The sequence below is a fragment of the Numida meleagris genome, chromosome 3 (genome assembly GCF_002078875.1).
Source record: "Numida meleagris isolate 19003 breed g44 Domestic line chromosome 3, NumMel1.0, whole genome shotgun sequence".
NCBI lineage: Eukaryota > Metazoa > Chordata > Aves > Galliformes > Numididae > Numida > Numida meleagris.
The window spans coordinates 5197649-5223192 of record NC_034411.1 but is presented as its reverse complement, the minus strand read 5'-3'; the positions used below and the strand labels follow the sequence as shown (position 1 = coordinate 5223192).

The window sequence follows — 25544 nt, the reverse complement described above, 5'->3', positions numbered from 1 at the left end:
AAAATGATATCTAGTTTAAGCATAATGTTTATCAACCACAAGTCTATGTTTTATTGGCATAGACACATTTCTATCTACTCCTTCTCAGAAAGTGTTCAGCTGGGTTAAGGTCAGCATAAATACCGTGTAATCAGCATGGGAAACTCAGAAAGGTCAACCGCTAGGAAAAGAAACATTAAAAACACAAAACAAGTTAAAAAAAAAAGGCTGAGGAAGTCAGTTCTTTAACATCAAATGCTTGAAATTCCACACAACTAGAACATCCCTGACTGTTCTTAATGAGACAATTCAGAACAGGCTGGAATTATTACAGAAATTCAGTAATGGAGCAGTTTTTTTGTGTCCTGCACTCTTGTACTGTTTTGGAAAACATGATCTGAAAATATACATAGGGAGTTAATAAAACCTTATGTGTACATAAATTAAACAGCTAGAGATTCTTGAAGATTCAATTTGTCAGTTGTTGTACATTCTCCATTTCTTGGCTGCCAAATATGATGAATTCAATTGCTGCTTCTGATTACCTATATTCAATAAAATGGTGACAACTCATTAATCAGGCCACACAACAGGGAGACTGCTATAAGGTTCCACAAACCGAAAGCCTCATTAGGAATGAGAAGCATTGCCAATGTGCACCCTCGTTATCTACATCATGGCTGACAGCTTTGATTAGAAGTGAACTTCGAGTCTAACATCTTCCTGCGTAAGACGAGCTTACTATACATCGGTAAATTATTAATATTTTGAAAACTGCTAAGTTATAACTTACAAAGTCCACAACAAAATAAGAGATTGCTAAAGCACAGACCAGCTACTGATAAACATCTAAGAAGCATAACAGATTTTTTTTCCATGTATTTATTTCTTTCGAAAATGCAGCAATTTCTCCTTCCCTTTGCATTCTGGGAGGTAGGCTTAATTTTTCTAAAACTGACAAAAATGATTTTCCCTTAATTAAGCAATACAGTCAACTAGCAAATAAAGCTCAAAACACTGTTGGCTTTGCACAGTAAGGTTCCTAATGGCACTTGGTTTAAAAAAAACCAACATTCTGGACCCATAATGGTCTGCTATATTATGCTCACTAGCTACAACAAAGAGAATGGTTAAAAACCTAACAGCAGCATAATGTTTAGCACCTATTATGGACACAGCGTAACTATCTTACGGTAATTAAAGGCATAAGAAAATGATAAATGTTCTGAAGCCATAAAACTGCATCAATTGAAAAGCTATTATGACTGCACTGTCTCCAGCTCACAGCCTACACTGGGCAATTTACAGTGATACGCATTCTGCATAAAACATGGGCTAATGAACTGGTACATGAAGCTGATACTATGCACTGCACACTGGTCATTGCTGGAACAGTTGATTTACTCTCATCCTAAAGCTGAAACCACTTTTTGGATTAGGTTCTAGATCTGCCTCTCCTGTATTTTTCTCATCTGAATGCCCAACAGTTCGTGCTGTCATCTTCTCTACTTTAGAAATATTCTTTTGACCACAGCGGAGACAGGAAAACTGACGGAGAAAACAAGCAACCCATCTGCCAGCTAGAGCGATGTGCTGACAACCGTACCGCCTCTGTGTAGCTCCAGGATGTCGGAACCAAGCCCTCCATGCAGGATCAGCATAACATTATTCACATGGAACAGCATCTTCCCTCAGCAAGTGACTGGCTGAGACCTGTAAGTGCTTCTCAGTTCAACTAAGCAAACCAGAACTTGGCTTTTGACAGAACAACAGTCACAATTTGTCATGAAAGACAATGTTTGTCATATGCAGTATTACCAACCTCCTGCAAAGTGAGAGTTTATTCCAGAGAGAAATGAAAACAGAGGGGGACAGAAAGCCTTTCACTGCCACAACATCACATACAGTAAATTACTACCCTATAAATAGCATTATACATTATTTCTGTTAAAGGGTTCTTTCAAACATCATGGAGAAGAGAAAGGAAAACAAAGAAGTGATATGCTGCACTGTCCAAAAATAAATTGGAAAATGATAAATACTGTTTATCATCTAGTAATACATAGGAAAGGAAGTCCTCCACTCTTGTGTATAAGTAAAATATTGAAAGGAGTAAAAAGAGACACACACACACAAACTGTTTACAAATCAGACTTCAAAGTACCGTCCTTTCCAAGGGGCTAGGTGCTCTTTCAAGAAGAAAAACCAAGCCTTACCTGGCAAAAAAAAATGAAAACTATTTAAAAAGTACAATATAAATAACTAGATTTTTCCTCTGCTAAAATCAATGTAGTTATAGCCGAAGTGAATAGGGTCAATTAAGAAGAGCTAGATCTATTCCTCTAAATGCAGTGGAATATTTCACAGCCGGTGGAAAGCGCTATAGCTCAGAAACCAAGGTACACTGACTAACTGCAGTAAGAAATCAGCTCTGTTTCTATTTTAGTTACCAGATGGAAAGCTAAAATCCTAACAGCAGACAGTATAAAGAACATTATTAAGAGGCCTGCTGTATTAGAGCATTATATCCCAAATAAAACCCTAGAAGTCACGCACGTGATGCATCATTTGAAGTACACGGGAAGACAGCTAACTGAAGTATCTAATAACAGATCTCCGCACTTAGTTCTCGCTTTGGATGCCATTTCATTTTTGCCAGCCATAACCATTGCTGTGACAGGCTGCTTGCGCAGGAGCACAACACACCCAACCAAAACAAGGCTTGATTCCTGTGGGACCAGACACAGCACCACTGCTCACAGCACAGCTCGGGTCACGCTTTCCCCACCTATCTCATGAGCCACTGCATAGCAACTCTGCATCCGTCCTGATGAGGAGCAGGCAGTCCCTGTCCCACAGCAGTGACTGACGAAGTGCCAGCCAGCACCCAGTAACCTCCAGCCCACCAGCCAAAGCCCAGCACTGAGCACCATTTGTTTATGGGCGGCGCCAGTGACAGGCACACCAATGAGTCCCCTCGCCCAGCCCAACGGGGTGAATTGAAAGATTACTCTGTCATGCCAGCGTGAGGACTCATTTTTCTTCTGTGCTACAGAGGTCGCCCCCATCCCGCAGCCTGGGTTTGATTGTGATTAATTTGTCAAGCCGGCTATAGCATGGAAATGAAGAAATGGATTGCCAATTACAGTTAGTCTTTGCGCAGAATACCTCTCGAACCGGTGCTGTTCTGCAGTAGTGACAGCTCAGAAATAAACTGAATTCAGCTCTATCGAGCAGAAACCTGAGCCAATGTGTATTTTAGAGCAGCAGAAGGTGACTTTTCCCATCCTCCTCTCTAACCGGCTCCTCAAGTGGATGGCTGACTGCAGCCCGCCTGCCTGGCAGGTACACAAAAAGGCTATCCACATTTATTTCTGTAGTCACCTTGTTAACAAGTACTGAACTTCTGACTTCACGCTCTTCCACAAGGTGCACGTTTGGATCTGAGCGCCGTACCCTGAGTAAGCCTGAAGGGGAATTTAACATCTATGCCATTACTGCTAAGTAAACAAAAGCAGCAACAATTTGACTCTGTTCACATGTTCTTGAAAGCATTCAAACTTTTTCCTAAATAGCATTCACAGAAAGGTAGGGTTTTTTTTGTTTTTTTTTTTTTTTTTTTTTACATACCATGTTTCCTCTGCAGTAAGCCACATATGTTTTCACAAGCTGTTTAATATTTCATTAATACAGACAAGTGGCTTAAATTGAATAATAGGATTTGGATAGGCTATGAAATAGAAAATAATTTCTGAATGACACGATTTTAATTAATAATTAACACGGAATTTGAGAAATAACGCCTCATTCCTGACAACGCATGTCTGAAACTCATTTTACACACTGATACTACATTCAGCAGATTACTCAAGCTGCAAAAATTTAAAGTATGTATACATGTCAAACTTTCTACTACCACCGAAAAATCGGTTTAAAAGATCCCTTTTTCCTCTAGAAAAATCAGGCCACTGCAACACATGCTTCCTTCCACTGTTGTAATTTGTTGTATTTTAGGCTACTGTCTTGGGCATCACAACTTCAGATAGAAGAAAGGGGGAAGAATCTCCAGCAGTCAGTGGCACGCAGTGGCTTTCACCCTGTTCTGAAGACAAAGAGCCAGAACCCCCTCTTCCAGGCCCAGAATGGTCTTTCATTAATACCACCACATGGATGGCAACACGTGGAAATGCAGAATATGTTCTTTAAGCAGGATCCTGGCTTAGGAATGGGGTTAGTCATTCATTATGCTGAGTCGTCTGACTCTTCTGGTCTTCTTCTGCCTCAGCAGCAGCTGTCCTTTCCAATGATGTATGGCAGCATTCCTATCTCACAGAGATACAGAAAGCAGGAGAATGCAGCAAGCAAGCCTTGGAGGCAGGGACACCTTCAATCTGTCTTTCGGGTAGTTGGATGAGCTGCAGAACGGCAGGTCAGTTTTGATGATCTCTTACTTTGTTACAAGGGATTGAGAAAATATTTGTCCTCGTAACAATTACTATTTTTTTTAATGTATTTTTTTTTTATCTTTCACAGGCAACCTAAAAATGCCCGTATTCTTGTACAGACCTCTTACTTGCTTCTTTAAGCAATTTTCAGACATCAAGCATCTGAATGAGAGATGATCTTTGTAGTTTGCAGTAAATTTTTATAAATGGTGACTTTCTGTATTTACACTGTAATATTTAGGGTCTCCAGTGCTGACCAGGGCCATTACAGTCATTACAGTAGGTATTGTATAAATACCTAATAATACAGAAGAGATTATGTTTCCTATAGAGAACAAGAAATGGAGCAAATAAGGGGCAACTCTGCAACACTCCGTGCCTAGGCCAGACCAGAGTCTCACCGTACACTAGAAATAAGGAAAGAATAAGAAAAAGGAGCTGCTTTGCTAGCACAATAAGTATCCAACGCTGACACAGAATCTCAAAAAGATACAGTTAATACCTTTGTGGTAAAACTAATTGTTATGGGTCAAACCGCAAATAAAATCCCTAGTTAAAGTTTGCGTGTCAAGGCTGTAAAAACTATTTAAGGATACATAAACACAGTCTAGCATGACTGTTCTGTTCTCATAGAAGTTTTAAGTCAAAAGTCAGATGCAATATTAACAGAAAAGCCTCATGCTTTTCTAAATATGAAGCAAAACAATTGTTCGGTATTGAAATGATTGTGCTTGATGGACTAAGTATCATACCCTAGGCACTTTTACTTTTTTTTCTTTTCTTGAAGTCTGTAGTATTTGTAATGTATAACTGAGCTTACAAACAAGAACTGTTATGCTGCAACGCGTGGGCAAATAAAATCACTACTTCTGTGACACACATCAGCTTCAGTGCAAGTTTCCAAACCAAGGAGTAGTTTTACAGCTGTCAAGATGATCCCTATTCTTCTTTAACTAGATTAATTTCATAGGAAGCTCTTCCTACCAAGGAAGCTCGGTGTCACGAAATTTGTCTGAAACCACTAAACTAGCTGCCTTTCTGTTCACATCGTGTTTAAAACGTAAAGGTAACAGATACTTCATATAAAATGTACTCTGTAAAACACGGAAGGCAAGAAAAAGGTGTTCTTATAATCGCAAATTTGACACGCTACATTTTGATGATGAATACGGTTAAAAGACACCCCACAACAACATGGCATTCTCCTTTAAAATTAAAAAATAAAAAGCTTTGCTGTAGCACCTGATTAGATCTCACCAGGGAATCTGCAGTAGCAGCGCAACTCCTTGGTATGAATCTCAATTATCAATGAAGGAAACACATAAGCAGCTCTCAATAACAGAGAAACACAGCTGGAATCATCAGAGCACCTCTGCAGGTCATCTGCACCAACCTTCTGCCCAAAGCAGGAAAAAATTCAGTTAGATGAGGTTACTCAGGACCAAAGGGATCCTGAAGAGAACACATCTTTGTCTTTGCTTCTCAAGACAAACGACATCTGTAGTGAAGTAGTCATGAGTAGCAATATACAAATTTAGTTGGTTGATTTCGTTAGCTGAATAGGTATCCAAATAATTACAGTAGTTGCTCCTAGTCTTAAAACTCTTTGAGGCAATGAATTTAAAGTTACATTAGGCCACTTCATTTTCTTTTATGCACATTACACAGGTTTATGTAAGACTTCATCCTTCTGAACATGGGTGCCCTTCTGCTGTTGGCTGCGTCCATGATACTGTGGGATGTTTTGTGCTCACTATAGCCCATACAGACAAGGGAATCCATTGGGCTCCGAGTGTAGCTCTTCGAGATACGCTCTTTTCTGGGGGGGAAAGGGCAGAATTACAAAGAAAAATGTTCACAGTGAGCCTTTTACCAAGAGTTATTTTATACTGAACACGCCATACTAATTTAAGGGTTTTGGGACAAGGTCTATATATCCTCTTTTTTTTTTTCCTCAACTTAATTTCTTAACAAATTACCTTCAAAGCTCTAGCTTTTCCTGATTGTGAAGTCCATGGATCATGCGCATACAATGACCTTGTTGACTTCACATAGGGAAACTTTCAAGAGGAAATTAAGTGACACTATTGGTGTACAGTGATACAGAGTTTAACTTCCTTTGTTGTCCCTGAGACTTTCTTAGTTCTTTGAATGGAAAAACAATATTTGTTGTTAGTGGATCTGATCAGCTGAAGCCCTGCTTGTGTTATCAGCAAGATGTTTTCTGGATAGAGATCTTTTCCAACTCTTTTATACTTTGCAGAATAGTTTGCCCAGGGAAAAAATAAATGTGAAAACAAAATGGAGCAATGTCCCTGAAACACAATCTGGTTTTCATGGCTTTGGAGATGTTACTGGCTTTTCCTCACCAGATATCTATACACGTCATTGCAAACCCAACTACTGATGAGTAAGAGCCACGCTTGGAGCTTTGAGATGCAAGCCACTGTGAAATACGAGAAAAAGGGTACAGAAACAATTGTTTCTGTGAAGTTGAGAGATCAAAGGGGACAACTGAAATATGCAAATATAAATTCATAGCAGTGGGTCTAACAAACAAGCTAGGCCTTCCAGGCTACAAAGCCTTCAGTTCTTCATGCTTCTTTAAAAGAAAGAAGCAACTACATAGAAGCTCTACTGATCTCTTCTTGAAAAGAAAAGGGAAAAGAGAAAGAACAACACCAGGAGACAACTGAGGAAAATAATCAGTGTTCAGTGTAAGCTTTTAAATGATTTTTTTTTTTTTTTAAGGACAGGCACTAAACAGTATTTTAATGAAAGTTAGGATTAGTCCTCTAAGATTCCGGGGAAATGCTTTAAGTTGGGCAGTCAGCAAGAACTTCACTATAGATAAATTTCTTGATAATCTAACTACATTATCCATAAAATGCCAATTTCCACAGAAAAAGAGAGCTTATTAAGTCTCTCTTTTGAAATCAAGTTTGAGTTTCTCCTCGCTAAATGTGTCATATGAATGTTAATTTTAGACCATTGAGAGCTCATTGATTTACACTTTCCAGTAATCATATTTTAGTACTTAAAATATGGGAAAAGACCGATTAGTATCATGGACACTACGCTGCCTGAAATAAGAACATTGTTAAATAATGCATGCAACAAATTTTTATACAAGCAGTAATTAGATTTCTAGGATTACTTGAATATTATAATAGTCATTTCATTGCTGCTACTATTATTAATTTTAATAATAGTCTCATTTAACTGGCGATCAGTCCCAAAAGAAGCAACACAGAATGAGTTATCGTACATCTCCATTTTCACTAAAATATTACATTACACAAATTATGGAGTAAATAACAAAATGCAATTAACTTCCCAATGAGTTACAGAAAATGACTGTTAAAGCCACACAGTAGTGTCAAACAGTTGATATAGTTTGGGTTGAGGGATGAGGAGCTGCTGATTAGGTTTAAAAAATGGCTTAATAATAGGAGAGAATCATCTTAATGGGAAGCTTTCTTACACAGCCTACTAGATTTTTTCCCCCAGAGAGCTTATACAATAGTATCCAATTTCTTATGTCATCACTTTGACATCACGGCACTCATGTGCTAATGACCATGGATGACGCAATTGGGTTTCAAGGACTCCAAGCACCAGACTAGAGATAAACATAGTTCGCTTTACAGTTACATATATATGTTTGTGCATAGGGGCTCTGAAAAATTTGAAGGTAACTACTTCTTTGGAAAGATGACAGTGCAAACCTTATTAGAATTGCTCATTAAAGAAACACATATCTTAGGAACAAAATGCCAGCAGAAAATGAGGAGAAACAGATGGGAAAGATGGAAATAGATTGCCTCAACCTTTAGCCCTGTGTAAGGAATTTGTTCTGCCTTTGGAAATGTTTGGTTTTGTCTCCCGACTCAGATTTTCAGAGGGCTTTTCTAATCCTTCTGTGGCACACCGGCTGGTAATGCTTTATCTTGGAGCAGCTCACGGAGAGAAGAGCTGATGGATGTGCTCCCAGTCCTGCGTGGACGGGCAGGATGACTCTGCCTCTTTGGGTACTGAGGAGGAAGTACCGAGGTCAGGACAGCTGTGTGACAAGCTGGCACTACACCAGGGGCCTACCTCCCTGCATGAAGACAAGGCAGAGCAGAGGACATGTGATACCTCCCTACATCCCACCTTGAGGCTCTATTATATGCACCTATTCCACACGCACACTGCACACATTATTTCACTCTCCCCTGCTTTTTTTTAATCTTTGCTTTCTAAGCCTGCTTTTCAGGCTCTCCTGTAGCAACACATAATAAATTAATCCTTGCAATGTTTTGCCATGGTCAGGCCAAAAGCTACAAGTAAGCACAAGTGGCCCAATTCTAAAAGAAATAAGTCTTACTCCAATGTAATAAATGTGTTTAAATTGCGGTGAACCTGAGCATTTCCACTGTCGTAATCACTGCAGACCCAGTCTGCACTTCCATGGCTTTTGGTTTATTTCTCTTTCCCTCTTTATTATGAATAATATAAAAAAAAGCAAATATGCATTCACAACAAAACCCAGAAGCTGCCATTATCTTTTTTTCTCGAAAAAGATGGATGATATTTTCATGAAAGTCGAGATAGAATATACAACTACACTGATGCAGAGACAAAGAGATACAGCTACAGATTTCTCAATACTGTCTTTTCCCCTCTTTCCATTTTTTCCTCCCCTGAGTTTAAAATAACATTTAAATACTTGCTTAAGTTGCCAGCGAGCAGTTTACGTTGCCAACATAAGTATCTAGGAACAGAAGCCAAGCCCTGCATTACTGTAAAATAACAGTATGAAGGTAACAAATAGATGTGCATCGACCATAACATCCCCAAGTCCTTCCATATGTAGTCCAACCCACAATGATCTCTCAACAGAGCACGTGACAAAGCATGAAAATTCCTGTATTCTCATAACCATCTGCAACGCCTTGTTTTAATTTTGCAGCTCATAAGATTCGTAGCACCGTACCAGACATCCCTGTTCACTTTGCAGGCTGCAAATACCATAACCTGCGGATAACTTCTTAAAGACATGATAATGAGGTGCTCTTCCATACAAACTACACAAGGAAGTCACTTGTTTTTTTCTGGCAATACCTCAGACATTATTAAGGTGGTAAAGATGGGGAAAGTGGATGTGTTAATAGTTATCACTGCATATGCTGAAAATTAGACAGTCTTAAAATAACTCTTTTTACCCTTTACATTCCTTTTATCCTATAAATTTGTCTGTGGATTTTATCACTTTTTTTTTTTTTTTTAAACAGCACTATTTCTTTGGAAAAGAGAAAAGCCAAAACATAAGAGTATCCCTAAAAATGAAGTTGGCCTTCAGAAAGCTGAGATAATGCTAATATTGTTCTCCCTCAGGTTTCAGTGTTATTGAACACTCAATAAAATGATAACATTGAGGGTCACAGAGTGGATCTGCCAGTTGCTAGATTGCCAGGGACTGCCAGGTACTGGGGTAGCAAGTCCTCTGTGCTCCAGGAGCAGCTTTATTTATGAAACGTCACGCTCTTGTTGTAAAGGAAAACACTTATTGCTACAGAACAGAGTAACCCAGGGATCCACGGGGACATGAGTCTTCATAACCTTTGCTTTCTTAGACTGATTATCAGTTTAGAAGCATATTAGAGCTGACAGGGGTCTCTTAGGAGAAGATAACACTTTTTTTCTTCCAAAGTGTCTTTGGGTAGACCTGTACTTGTTTTGCCGTCCTCACAACCATTTTTATTTTTTTTTTTTAAATTTAAACCCCCCATTTGAAACTATCAGATTTTTGAAACAAGAATCTCTCATGAGTGAAACTTAAGCCAGAGCTCTTTAGGAGCGCACCGAAAACAAAGTTGTGACTCCTGGCATGGTGCCCTGTGGCAAACATCCTTCCCGAGGCTCTAACTCATTCAAGCTGGAACATCCAGGGTGCTACGGGTGGATATGGAGCAGTAGGGAAGTGTTTGGGGAAGAAAGGCAGCCCTCTCCTCCACCCAACAGCCTTCATAGAAAGCTGACTGCCCTCTGCCAAAACCTCTCAACAAGGCGTGCTTTCTTTTCCTTGGTTTCCTTTTTATGAGAGGAGTTGCTCTACGGTGATGCAAACAGGAAAGGACTGCTCTTCAGAGAAGTGTGACTATTTTCTTCTAATAATAACAGAAGACAAGCAATCTAGGCATTTACAAGGGTTTGGAGGAAGATGCAATCCAGTTCTTAAAATGGATCCATTTAGTTGATCTCTTGCAAATTTGCCCCCTTCCACGTGGAGGTGAAACTTATCAGCCAAGGGTTTCTGAATGGATAGCAACTGTTGCTATGGAACTGAGGTGAGAAATGAGAGCTGTGCTCCTTCACTAGCATTTTATTGGGGTAGTCTGGCATTAAGTGGACAATACATGAAGCATTACTAATCAGCGAGACCACCAGGAACGAAGCTGATTCACTTGCCTGCCTAAATGCTGAAATTATGTAAATGAATGCACACGTACAGAGGGAGAAATACCAACAAAACCAGAAAGATGAAAGCATTCCTTTGTGGGGTTGGGGTGTACCTTGCACCTCAAGCACAACATGCAGCATAGTTTCAGCACTGCATCTGTAGTCAAACATTCTTGAAAATACTGACACCTGAAGCCTGACACAGGGTTGCCCGTTCCATTATTGCACTGGCACCCAGCATATCTGGGAACATGCAAAGAAGGTTCTTCCTCCTCCCCGCTCAGCTATGTAATTTTTTCAGCGAGGAACAGAAAATATTTATTGAAATGTAAACAGTAAAATCAAATTAGAGATATTTTAAACCAAAAACCCAGCTAAACACAGAATCAGTAACAGTAATCCTGAATACTTTAGAAGAAATACGTCTCAATTCTTCAACAAAAGTGAATACAGCAAACAATTCCTCAAAGAGCATCTACCATGCTATATAATGTTTCAGCGTACCAGTTCAAAATCAATGCTAACCAAGAGAAGTATCCACCACTTCCAGAAAGTAAAATCAACATTCCTATCAGAGATCCTTTCCAACTTCAGGTAACTATAATCCTCACCTGCTGAAACCTCTTCTATTAACTAAGCCTAAACTAATTATAAAATAAACTATCTACATTTCAATCTACTTGTAACTTCCTTATACTTACACCATATCTTGCTTGTTTTTGTGAAATCACAGAAATGCTTCTGTGTGGCTACTTAAAGATCAAAGTTTGACATCAAAGCCAACAACTAAAGCATAGACTCTCCCCTAAAGTTCAAGAGGTGGGCCTGGAGCACAGAATAAGGCCAAGCTGTTTATGAAGTCACAACCAGTGACCTTTGGTGTTTGCAGGGAAGGCATCTACATGTTCTTCTGCAGTAGAGAAAGTGCAGTTCAGTGGAACAAGACACAGCACCCAAAGTAATTTAGATTACGCCCTCTGAAGCTTAATTCAGATTTACAGTCATCAAACAACCTATATAAAATAACAGCTTTTCTAGATTTTTCTTGGAAAAACAACCATAAATATACCTGGCATTTTTTAAAAGTAACTTCCCCACATCTGCAATCTCTGGTTAGTCAAAGCTGAAATTAATCTAGATAAAAGTTAAAACTAGATGTTATTTTCACATTCCAGCTCTATCCTACTATGGTGGTCCACGATGAATGTCTTTCTTTTTTTAATCACTGAGTAGTAGTTCTTTTTTTCCCTCTAAAATCAACAAATTATTACAAGTAATGCAACGTATTATCATTTGTATGCACTTACTGAAGCTAAATGAAAGGAAAATCAGCCTACATTATTGTTACATGGCAAAATACTTTTGTCCCCTGGTAAATTTGCACATCCTCTCACAGACTTCTCCAGATTTTTCTCCAAATATGGAACAGTGGTTGGTTTTTTTTTTCCTCCTTCAAATATCATGCCCATTTCTTCCAAAATGCCAATCAAAAGCGCTGAATTCAAGTGGTGGATTGCCTTAAAATTACAACCAAGCAAGTGATTAACTTTTTAAACAACCCTTTCCCTTCGTATCTTCAGGCAGTATTAATTTGGATGCAAATTATTAAGCTAAACATGTGGAAGCACAACTCAAGGGAGCAAAGACAATTTCACATTATTCTAGCAAGTTTGCTTGAGGAAAATGTACTTTTTCCCAGCTTTGGACATTGGGGAGCCTTGCTTACTTGCCTTCTGGATGGAAAATTGTGTCAAAACTCTAGTTTTCCCTGCGGAAGCCACAAGCAATGTGTTTAAGAGCCACCAGAGCCACAGGAGTGTAATCACAGCCATGGGTCCCGGCTGGCAGGCTGCTGAGGGCTGCATGATAGCATCCATTTATCAGCACGCTAGCACTCAGCCACAGTCAAAGGCTTTGGGTCTCTGTTATTTAACACAGTACAAAAAGATTTTCAATTCCAACTGGCTGAGGAGACATCCGATATGAAATATCCCTGGTTAAAATACTCATAATGGCAAAAAAATGAGTAAGCAATAAGTGACATCTAAGGTCTTACTTACCATAAATTCCCGTCGAAATGCAGGGGAATGCCTGTAAAACAAATGAAAGAACGAACATCAGTGGGATTTCTGTTTTCTGAACTTTTTATCAAAACCAAGGGTATTTTTAAGTGCTTGTTTTTCAACGCCCAGTGATTACATATTGGAGCCTTCACTGTTACGACATTCAATCCACAGGCATTTTTATGTCATTACACGAAACATATTCCATATGTTTTCCTTGCTGCCATGTTAATAAAGGCACATTCTTTTTCTCATCTCAAGCGATCAGCAACATTTAGACCAAGAAACATTATTAAAACTCCCTTTTGAGCTAAAAATTATCGCTACGAGCTGAAAATTAATGCCACGAGCTAGTGCAGTAGAAGAACGCCGTAATCTTTGGAGAGAGTTAGACGATGTTTCTTCAGTGGTAAAATCAGCTTGACCAGCTCAAACCCTGCCCCTGCCTCTTGGCCGTGATTTAGTTCACCACAGCCTCTCGTTTTGCCTCAGAGCCTTTCCTTTTTAACCTTGTTTGTTTATTTTTCAGCCACGAGGTTCGGGATGATGAGGTTTAGGATGGGACCCAACACACAGCTGCACTGGTACGAGTCAGGTGTGCAAATTGGTGCAGGGAAAGAAGGGAGAAGGTGACAGGAGAAAAGAAAGGGTACATTTGGGAGTCAGATTGGACACCGAAGAAAACACATCAAGCAGCACATTGTACTAGCAAGAACAGCAATTTACATTTATTATGTGTGAGCTTTGTCTGGAGATTTTCACTCCTGCAAGTAGGACTCAGCTTTCCATCAGAAGAAACCAACATTGTACTAGGGGCACGGTTTCATGCAGGGATGACATTCTTTGTGGGTCGGTGACATGTGATACCACCTTTGCCTCCCACCTCGGACTGACTGTGTAGGTAGGAGAGCACCTGGGACAGGAGGCTCAAATATCCACCCTGGGGCTGGCTCCAGATCCCCCGGCGATGAGTCATCTTACAAAAGAAAGGAATTCTTCTTTACTTAATGACTCAGGAAAACATTATTCAAAGTTAATGCTTTCTTTATATTTAACCAGGGAATTAATTAGGGAACGGTGATTAAGAAAGGAGAGGTCTAATGGAAAGAATACAGCCTGCCCTCCCCTCTGAAAATACTTAAGTAAAATAAAGAGGGGGAGAATTATAGTCTCATTCCTTCTCACAACCACTACAACTTACATCCTGAAAAATACTTAGCTTTGTAGTTTGTACCCAATAAATCACAGTGAATCAGCTCTTTAAGGAAATGAGGAATGGAGGGGAAAAAAATGCATATGGCTACAGAGCTCAGGCTGAGGTGACAACAGACACTCCAGCAATAAAGGAGAGGCACAAAGGGTGATTTTGTCCAGTTTAGCAACGAGTTTTAAAACTCACCAGCACTGAGCTTTCAAACGTTAAGAGACAATTGCTACAAACAAGGGTTTTGCTCTCATTATTCTTCTACAACTAAAGTAATGCACCTGCTTTAGATACTCCTGGCAGCCACAGGGAATGAGAAAGGGAGGATTCAGGTTTCTGCTCCTGCTGGCCCTGTAACTAACTGGACACGGGGAAACGATCCTCCAGAACCAACGAAGCCCCACCAACCTGCAGCTTCTCGGGCTGCACTGCACAGGGAACCCACGGGACGCAGCACCACCAATGCAACATCACCATGCCGGGGGCCACAGGCTGAGGAAGGAGAGACTCTGCAACCCCCAGCACCAGAAAGAGCATCACGCACCATCTCCCGCTGTGTCACTGAAGAGTTAGGGCCTGTGAAAGGCAAAGGGCAGGTGGCTGGTATGGCATTCAAGTGAGATGGCTTGAAGCCCTGATGACCATCTTGAAGGGCTGTGCCAGACCGGCCATTGGGCTCAGCACACGCTGTCTGGACTTCACAGAATGGCTGAGGCTGGATGGGGCCTCGAGAGGGCATCAGGTCCAACCCCTGCCTAGCTGTTGTGTTTATCAGGGCCCCGGGAGCCAAACATCTAAAAGGAATCCTGCAGCATGCCGCTGACCCGGCTTCTTTTTCAGCTTTGCTCAGAGAAGAGGAGACTACACAGCTGCATTTTTGGCATTGCATGACAGACGCTTATCACATTTCTCCGTCTTCATTCATAGAATATACTGCTCGGAGGCTGTTTAGCAAGCTTTAGCTAGCAATTTGTGCTGTGTGCTTCTTAATATCTATTTTAAAAATTACTGCGTAGACACACCATAATCATTACCTCGCTTTCAGTTCCTATCGCCTACTTGAAACATATTTGAGTGAAGCTGCAAGATGTGTAAAATCCCATCAAGCTCCTTGCAATACCAGTCTCCCCCATAACTTAGGTGAACTCTGCCCTCTCCCTCATTCAGAGATGATCACCGCATATAACCAGCAGGTGTAATTTCATAAAACATGACAGCGCTTTTATTCATTCAAGAAAGGCCCATGCCTGAGATCTCATATCAACTATGTTTCCTCTTGGCTCCTAGGGAGACAATTTAGTCTAGATGCCAGGTTGAGATTACTGGCAGAGCAGTAATGGGGAATTCACAGCATGGATATCAACATACTACAATATTTGGCTTATGGACAAAAGATGTTAAGGTTTCTAACCTTTTCTGTGCATAATATCTTAATTATATATTTGATTTCAATAAAAAAATCCAATTTCACAGTAGGAAACGTTCATTCCTATTACTGCAATAAAACGTTTCTCATCTTAATTTGTTGCCGGTAACTGCTATTTACTGACTAACCTTTAATTTTGTTGCTACTGAAGTAGTGTGTTTGCCTTACTTGGGGGCTAATAAGCAGTGCTACCCTGATAGCACTCAATTCGGATACAGCTCTGGAGCAAACACAAGCAGTAACGGCAAGGGCTTCCTACTCCACTACTGCCATCGTCTAGAGAAACAGACTAAATTAAATCAGCTGCGTGAATTCTGCAAGACTGAAATTGATTTAATTCCTGCAGGAGAGGATGTGGGTGCTCAGCCCCTGGTACGTTCTAATTTAATGTTTCTTTACTAAGGCTACAGCTAGCAGTGCTAATTAGGCTGAAGCATAATGCAGGTTCACGACGGAAATTTACAATAGTTACCAGGCAGAGGCCAAGTTAGACTCAGACGTTTCAGTAAGGGGGACCTGGCTATTAAATACTTAAAGGCTCGTCTACAACAGGGGGTTCTAGCTCACACTGAGCCACAATGCATTAACTGTTACACATTAGATGTATACAATCGCTAGGCCTACATGAGCAGCTGCCTCCTACTGCAGCCCTAATAATTGCTTCCACAGAGCAAGGGCTTTCTTTAAATTAAGTGCTCAGCATTCTGCTTGGGCACCTCGGTGTCATTTCTGCCATGACTGAGCCCCATACAACAAATACTTTTCTTCCAGCACAAAGCAGACAAAAGTAATATCAAAGACGAACCGAGCTTTCTCTGATTTCAGTGCATCACCTCATTAAGTGGACTAACATTCATGTTTGAGAGTTGTTCCTTTATGCAGCGTTCACTACTGAATACTCACAAAGAATTCAGGAGCTTTTTAAGAAGTCCTTGTTTTTACCAGAATTGCAAGTAGAAACTATAAATACACAACTGTTCTGTGAAATCAGAAGTTCTTAATGGCTCTGGTTTGAATGTGTTACACAGAACACCACCGCTAGCTTTTCCAGCAAGTTCAAGGCAATAAGTATTCCCTCTCATGTAAACCAGTTGTCCTTATGCTCTATACTTGGTTTGACTTTTCTCTTGGCCAGTCTCCATGCTAGTTACAGCTTAGAACCACTGCAGAAAACTTTACACCTGAGCTTGGGGACTTAATGAAGACTGCCATTCTTAGCCAGTTGGCCTGGAGGAGCAAAAGGGGAATGTCCATGCAACAGATTTGCTGTATGCATCCTGAGCACTCTGGGACCTGTGCTTACAGCATTTTGCAGGAGGTACAGCTAGCTGACACCAGGCAATGATGTACTCAGCAAGCCGCTTGCTCCTTAGCGATCTCCATAAGCTCTATCTTCCTGTTCTCTCCCATAATGTGAGGTGTCAGCCAGCCTTTGTTCGATTCAGATGATGCCTTTGTGCATTAGCTCATGCTGGGTTACCTCTCTTCCCCTCCCATCTTCCTCCAGAGCCTGGCAAAGCCTTCCATTCTCCTGAACTGTCTGCCTTTATCTCCATGACGCTACCAGGAGTCACCCAGTCAGAGCCTCTCTTTCTAACCCTCTTCCTCTTTTTTGCCAGCAAGAAGGAAGATGCCCTGGGCTTTGGCTTTGAGCACTGCACCAGTACAACTGTATTCTCCATGGTGGCCAAGAAAATCATGCGCAGCACTCTTTGCCTGCATTTCATAGACCAATAATAATTAAGCTTGTCTTCCACTTTGAAATATTGTCCCTACAGAGTCTTAGCAGCATTAAGAAATTGCAGAACCACAAACATCCGATACTAAAGAGACCCAAAGCTCCAAAAAACTAAGTGCCAAAGTGCCTTGCTATGTCTGAAACAAATCCAAATCATGGCTTCAGTACAGAAGAATGCCCCTCTCCTGTCCCCCAGGGCACCTGACCCAAAATCCAGCCAACCTGTGCTCTGTTATATGAGCCTCTGTTGCCTATTTTCTTTTCAAGTTGGACCCAAGTTTTTGTTTTTCAGCTTCCTTCATTTACACCAAAATATTACAGTAAGATGAACTCCCCTGCGTAGAAGCACATTCTTGTCTTAAAAGGAGCATGGTGAGAACCTTTGCTAGATAGTTTGCTGAGCAGTTGGTGATTGCCTCATGAGCTGAAGTGGAGGGAGAGCGGGCAGAGAGGAAATTGCTTGTTTAAGAGGAGCTCTGCTGGCGCTGCTCTGCTGCAATTCACTGGGGTGAGTGCAAGAGGAACTGCAGAGGAAAAGCAGAAGATTGCAAGGCAAAGCTGCTTATGCTACAGCAATCTCTTCTGGATAGATTTATACTGGTAATATGGGACCTTTTCACATCTTAAGTTCCCATGTGTATTTTCAAAAAGTTCACTCTAAGTAAATACATTATTTGTAATAACTTCTTAGAACAGCATGGGTTAATAATGTTCTTGTTTCCTTGTCACCTACCTACCTCTATGACTCTTCCCGTGCACCTGAAAAACAAGGTTTTACTGCCTAAATCCTATGCTTTCTGCCAGGAAAAAAAAAGTATAGAAAGTATGCTATGAATATCCCGCAACGCCGAAAAGCTGTTGCATATGTATCATAGCATTACAGAGTACGTGGATTATGGCACAGTACCATGACAGCTAAGTATCAACTAAACCACAAAGTAAACTAATTTAAATATCAATTGTTTGGGTAATGAATCATTTATATTCACAACAAGATTTTATGATTCAAATCTAGTAGGTGGTGCAGAGGCATAGGAGAGAAGACAGCGTTGTACATTTATTATTCAGAGCATGCAGTTGGGGTGCTACGAAGGCAGGGAACATGCAGAACTTCAGTCAGGAAAAACAAAGATGAGGGAAAAACTGTGTGGCTGGACTCGAGGCTGCTCTTCGCTTCCCTTTCTTTGGCTGTCAACGTGCATTCTGTAGTTCTCATCCCCCATAAGTATTGCTGACATTTCGAGATGAATTGCAGTTGCGGAGCTAGGCTATGAAATTGCAGAAGAGCACGGTCCTGGATGAACTTAGAGAAGACCTTTCCATTCCTTCAGTGGCAGCAAGTGACATTTAACCACCATCAGTGCTCCAAACCCATTTCAATTATTATTTTGAATGTACAAGCAGAGGGATCGAAAGCTGGACACTCTTCAGGCTCATTCGTGCCCACTCTGGCAGCATACATTGGACAGCTGGTATGCACAGATACCACTGGGCTCAGATGGGCACCAACTACCTGCTGCAGCCCACTCTCACAGCATTCCAGCTCCACATTAACACCCACCACTCCTCCCACAACTCTTTTTCATTAAATAGCAGAGACACTGACTCTGGCTTGCGTCCTCGGCTTGGCTTTCTGGTAAAATGCTTACAGCTCCTTGTTTTGGTTAGAAACTGATGAATAAGGAAGGCTTGACCTCGCCTGGTCTCCCTTTCACAAGGGCTCAGAATACATCCCTGCCACACCTGGACTTCTTGAGGGCCCCGAAGAGGACAAAGAAACCCAAACTGCAATGTCCATACCTCAGTGTCAACAGCTCCGCTGTGCAGGTGCTGACCTGCGGTATGCAATCACAAACAGCATCATCTACACCCACAGTTCAACAGAATGACGCACAGAGCCCAAGACAACTAAAGGGATGTAAGCACACCAAGCTAGCCACCCCTGGGCTAGCATCAAGCAATGTGGTCTAACTCCAGGAGAACCACGAACTTACCGTTCCTTTCCCCTGGCTGCGAGCACGTCAAGTCGGCCCCTACTTCACTTCTGCAAGTCCAAACACCCTGAACCCACCTATGGCATCATTTTCCAGGGTGTATCAGCTAACTCCAGCATCAACTACGCTTCTACTCCCACTGGTCAGCCAAAGCTCCTATGAAAATGAGTGCCTTACACGTTTTTCAAAATTCCACGCTCGATAAAAACACCTAACTCCAAAAAGCACCTAAACCTAGAAACTTCAAGGTCTACTGCACCTCTTAAGCCGCAAAAATATTCACAGGATAAATACACACATTTATGACAGCAGTAACATCAAACGTTGAGAGTCAGGTTTCCACTAGTTTTACTAGAAAGATTAAATTTGAAAACTAGACCATTTCATAAACCACGATCTATAATACCATCCTGTCACCTTTTAAAAATCCTTACGTTACCATTTGGAAGAAAAATAAAAACTCATGTTATTTCCTAGTCTTAATCTCCAGTCATTAATTCTGAACTCTAATTTAGCGAACAACATATTTTGCAAATCACTATAATTCAGAGAAGGCCTATTAACAAAAACTGTAATGCAATTTCCTATACTGAAAATGAAGAGAAAAAAATTAAGTGGATGAAGTGAATACGAGAGCGTTTAAACTCAGTTTTCATTATAGACCCTATTAGCATGTTTATTAATCTGTCTTTACAGAACACAAAAGTAATCATTGCCTTAAAAATGGAAATGTTCTTTTGAGTATGGCAGATCACACACAAACCACTGCGCATTCGTACGGGCTCCCTCATTCACACAGGGAACGTCCTTGAAGGACACTGAGAGCTCAAAGGTGCTGCTCAAAGAACTACAGTCGAAGAAAAATATCGAGGAGCCACTACGAAAATTTACAGATTACTTTTAGCAGCTGCGTATTCTAACTTGGTATGAAAACGCTATTAAAATAGATTTTTTAAGTCACTGAAAGCAGTTGCTTCAGTGAACTATGCAAAACTGCTGAGCATTACAGTTACTGAAACAGAAGGGAATCTATTTAAGGATATGCGCTACTTAAGGAATCTCACCGATTTTTTATCTGAATAATTTGAAATTCATTATTTTTCAGTAGCTAAAAATAAAAATTAAGTGCCTGGGTAAAGATCTAGACTGTTAACTGGTCAAATAATTTATTTGATTTTCTTAAGTATAAACTCAGTTATAGGGTGAGGGTTATTTTTTTTATTTTAAGCTATTTGCACATCTGCATCAAGAAGAAAAAACATATAGGGGAACTAGAGAATCACATTGTGGCAGGCATTTTTTGAACCATACAGAACAGTTGAGGTTGGAAAGCACTTCTGGGATTGTCTGGTCCAAGCCTCCTGCATAGAGCAGGCTGTTCAGAGCTGTAACCAGCTGAGCTGGAGCATCTCCAAGGACAGAGAATTCACAGCCTGTTTAGGCAACCTGTACTGGAGTCAGGCGCACCTCAAAATAAGAAAACTAATTTCTTATATTTAAATAGAATTTCCTGTATTTTAGTTTATGTCCATTGCCTCTTGTCTGTTCATCGGACACCAATGAAAAGAGTCTGGCTCATCATCTTTTCTCCCATCCTTAGGTATCTATGCATTGATAGCATCTCCCTCCTGAGCCATCTCCAGGCTGAACAGTCCCAATTCTAACCCGCCCCAACTCATGGGAAATAAGATGAAATCCCTTAAACATCTTTGTGGTCCTTCACTGGAGCTATTCCAGTCTGCCCAGGCCTCTTTTACTGGGGAGCGCAGAACTAAGCAGAGGTGAAGTATCACCTCCCTCGACGTGCTGGCAATAGCCTTGGCACTGCAGCCCCCAGAGACTGCTGGCCTTCATTGCTGCTGGAGTGCACTGCTGGTTTATGGTATGCTTGTTACCCACTGGGAATCCCCACGTCCCTCCCTGGAGAGCTCCCAGAAGAGCTCTCTTCTGACCGGCCATCCTGCAGTGTGCACTAATGCGCAGGGCAGTTCCTCCCCAGGGCAGGGCTTTGCATTTCTCTCTGCTGAACTTCACGAGGTCCCAGCTCTCCAGCCCGTCAGCATGCGTCTGAATGGCAGCACAGCCATCTGGCTTACCTCCTCCCAGCTTTGTGCTGCCTGAAAACTCCCTGGGGTGCATTTTGCCCATCATCTAAGTCATTAATAGCATTGACCCCGCTATTGACCCCTGGGGTACACCGCTAGTGAGTGGCCTCCAGCGGGACTCTTGTGTCACTGACCGCTACCCTTTAACCCCCAGCAGCTCAGCCAGCTTTCAATCCACCTCACGTGTAACAATAAAACACAGACAGGATCACAGGAAGTGCATTTATAGGACGGCATCTGCCTAAGGTGTTCTGAAGTCATTGCAGCTGAAACACAAAACCTCACCAATTAAAGTAGTAAAAACACAGACGAGTAGGAAGAAAGAACAGTATACAGAATGAGAACCTGGAATTACTGCTTAGTTTTTTCTCCTACACCAGCCTACGCCAAAATGGACTTGAAATGAATGACAACTAACTGATTTTGAACACCATCTATGATGGGCCTTTAGTCCCAGGAGAGAACTGAGATTTTCCCTGATTCTGAAGAAGAATAAATTGAAAATCTCGCATTTTTCAGGAAGATAAAGGGATACTCACCTATGGGCTAGGCATTCATCAGCCTTTCAGTACCGCATAACAGGAAACCGTTGCTAGGTTTTCCTTCAGAGTCATTAAACCATCAGTATCTCATTATTTTATGAAGAGCTTGAATATGCAACGTCCTGTATAAGAACAGCTCAGATACTGCCCTTATCACTTTTTTAAAAGAAGGATGATAGAAACTCTTTTCAGAAGACCAAAAATACTGTGTAACGGTACTCACTTCCAAAAAAATAGTGTATTAACAGACCCCATTTCTTTAGCCTTAAAGGCCTCCTTTGAAATAGCATCTGGGCATCTCATCCCCACTGGCGTATCTCTTCTTACAAGATCCTACAAGATCCACTGACCTCCTTTTATGCCCGTGTGGGTAACAAAGAGGAAAGCTAAGAGCCAGCTTCATCTCAGTAAGCCATGTCAAGGCTGGACTGCTGGTCTCTGATTCTCTCCACAGTTAATAAAGAGGGTAATTCAGCTGTTTCAGGTCAAATGAACAGCTCTCATGGGGAACCACTGACTACAGAGTGAAGCTAGATACTGAAGCTAAATTTAGGTGAAACAAATCTCTCCCTGAGCACAGGAAATCATACATGTTTGCCAGCAAGCATATTCAGGAACTCTCTTTCTCTGGAGTCCTAACCACAGAAACATTCCTTCCACTGATTCAATACAAAATTACTCCTAATGAAAAACGATGGCCCAGACTTCTCCAGCTCCATGAGATCACTACATATAGAAGTCAGCCTCATGGGTGCTATGGCGAGGTAGAACCTCCAGCAGTCCAGGAAAAGGCCTGTCTGGCAAACACACATGCCAGCTATGAGCAGACACCTCCAGGCCAGCTAATACACTGCTTCTCAAAAGGGGAGAATTCAAGAGTACACAGCATCCTCAGTCTCGGTTACTGGTCTCACTTCGCAGCTGGGAAAATCAGATCTGCTGGCCACAGTGCAGGCTCCTGGTAGTCTGCAGTGCCTTCCACCCTAGGGGACACAAAAGCTGGGACATCCTCTAGTTCTCAGAGGAATACAGACACTGAGAGCTCAGCCTGAGCCCACGCAGGCTGACAGCAGAGGACATAACTAACGTAGCACCTGTACCACACCTACAGAGCAACACCAGCTTAACGCTTACAATCTTTCATGGGAAAAAAAAAACTAGGAGCCCTCAAGAACTATATTAATACAAATACATGTCAAGGAGATATTCAGCTGCAGAAGTTTTTACTGATTTCAATAACTGCTCCATCTGTAGCATTAGCTTAGATCGTCTTTACTGCTCCACCTAAACCAACACCACCACCAGGAAAGACAGTTGCACCTTTTATTGTGGTCTGATTCAGATCTGAGGAACCTTGCAAGAAAAGGCCATTAAATGACATTAACCTAGCATGGAGATCATTCTCTGACAACTTAAAATAATGAAGTAAATTAAGGAGAGATGGAGGTTGAGACTTTCCTCTAACTGTCCTTAATTTTGTAGGTTTTAGACATGCTGTCTCTTGAACCTTGATGCAATTTTAGTTTTACTATTTGTGATATTTATAGCCTCCATTTATATAAGTAACATGTAATTTTAATGCAGGTCTAATGGTTCCAACTGCCACTGACACAGATTATAAAATGAAAAAGAGGAGATACCTCCTTGGGTAAGCCACTATTTTCTTTTTCTCCTGCCACTCTAGCCGCTGCAAAACAGTAGGTTAATGTCTTATTTGGATTCCAGCCTTGTTCACACATCAGTGATCCTCCCAGGTGAAGAGGAGCAGGGTTATGCGATTGATCTCCCCTAACCCATAATGTCTGTGTCACTCTGGTCCAGGGTGAGAGACTTAAACGTGTGTTTCTCTTTGAGAGAAGTAAGAGAGACACTGATTGCCTTGAAGTAGTACATGATGATGAAAGGTAGGAGACAGGAGTAGACCTTGGGAAATGTCAAGGGAGATCACAGTCAAAATTGCCTTCTTTATCCAGAATAAATAACAGCAGTTGTGGATTAGGCGACTGTAATTCTGCTGAGGAGACCCGGTAGCATAAATCATGATGAAGAACCGAGATTCTTTTTAAAGACTAAGGAGGTTATTTGTATTTTTAAACCCATTTTCTCCTGTTCCAGGACACAGTCCCTACCGGTGTTTCTATGGCTATTACAAGTTTCCTCAAGGCAGTGCTTTTCCCTCCCCACTTATTCCCTGATGCACCGCTACTCCAGCTTTTTCCGTTCCCTGCTTCCACCTCCCATAAATGATGGATTGCTACCATTTGCCCCATCCTGAATCCCCTGCTTCCATTATCACTTCCCTTACAGCTGTGGCACATCTGCTTTCAGATCCACTTTGCGATTTTTCCTAAGGCCCTTCCTTGCTTTCCATGCTACCGAAGTGTCTGTGCAAGGAGAGCAGCAGCTACAGGCGCCTTGCTACCATCTGTGGCTTGATTCAGAGCCACTGCAGGCAGCGAGAAATCCTAAACTTCAGCTGGAATCCAAATCCTATTTCTACCAGTTCTATTGTTCTCAGGCTGCTGTTGAATGATGTGAATAAACAAGCTGTGCCCATATTACCAGAAATAGACCAACAACTCCAGATGACTCCTTTCCGGTACACTGCGTTGATCTGAAAAATGCAAAATACCATTCCATATGAAAGAAGGTTTTGGAAAAAATCAGTGGCAATTGGGCACTGAGATAACAATGAGTTCTGAAGAAAGGCCAATCCAGGTTTGCATGTTCTCACACATTTTGTCTTTATGAGTAACCTCCTGACAGTATTTCCACCAATTTCAGTGAATCTGAATAATGCTACACTCTGCATCAGAAAATGTGGCAGAATACCTCCCAATAAAAAATCAGTGTCAACGCAAGAATGGCCATCACACACATTGGGAAAGTCAAAAAAGAAAGAGAGAGAGAATATGCATATTTTCTCTAAGCTCTTTCAGCTTTCATTCTCTTCCAGATATTTATTCTGTCTCTCGATAGGTGCCGCTGCAAAAATACAAGGTCAACAATTTAAAAACGCAAGCGTGACTTCAGTTTTCTACGTCCTGTAATATAATGACCCACACAGACTTTTGTTTTGGGTTCAATTAACACTCAAAGCCCTGTCAAATTCATCCTATATTCAAACGTATTGCATGGAAATAGGTGCTAGACACATCTTTAAAACAGTAAAAGAATCACAACTGAAAGAAAAAGGCACAAAGATTTACCAACTTTTTTACTACGTATTTCCCAAATGAAGAAAACTGCACAAATTAATCAAACTGGAAGTGAAGAACATCGCTATTGCTTTGATTTCCCTGTCTCTTCTGCTAAGTTGCCCCCAAATGCCCCTTTCATTTTTCAGCAAAAGCATATTGGGATCCTAGTGCTGTTGCTCTGAATTGGTTTTCTTTGGTTGTGGGTTCTGCTCCTTAAAGAAAGGCGGACATGAAAAGGTCTGAACCAGAAATGCATTATTATTCAAGAAACGTTATAAGGAACAACCGCTTGCATTACTAATACGTTATCATTCATGCAAATCATTTAGCACGAGAGACAAAAGCAGCATCTATACATCTAAACTGCTATGTATGTCAAATAGATAGCATTTCTGGAAAACAAA

General features: G+C 41.2%; 1 protein-coding gene across 12 annotated transcripts in view; it reads right to left on the bottom strand.

Annotated features, from left to right (window-relative positions):
- Positions 1-25544, bottom strand: part of MACROD2 (MACRO domain containing 2) — an 847154-nt gene that overhangs the window by 276491 nt on the left and 545119 nt on the right. For all 12 annotated transcript variants that reach the window (XM_021389946.1, XM_021389947.1, XM_021389948.1 and 9 more), the window contains exon 7: positions 12929-12959. In XM_021389946.1, coding sequence (XP_021245621.1) covers positions 12929-12959 — 31 coding nt within the window. The remainder of the gene's footprint in view (positions 1-12928; positions 12960-25544) is intronic.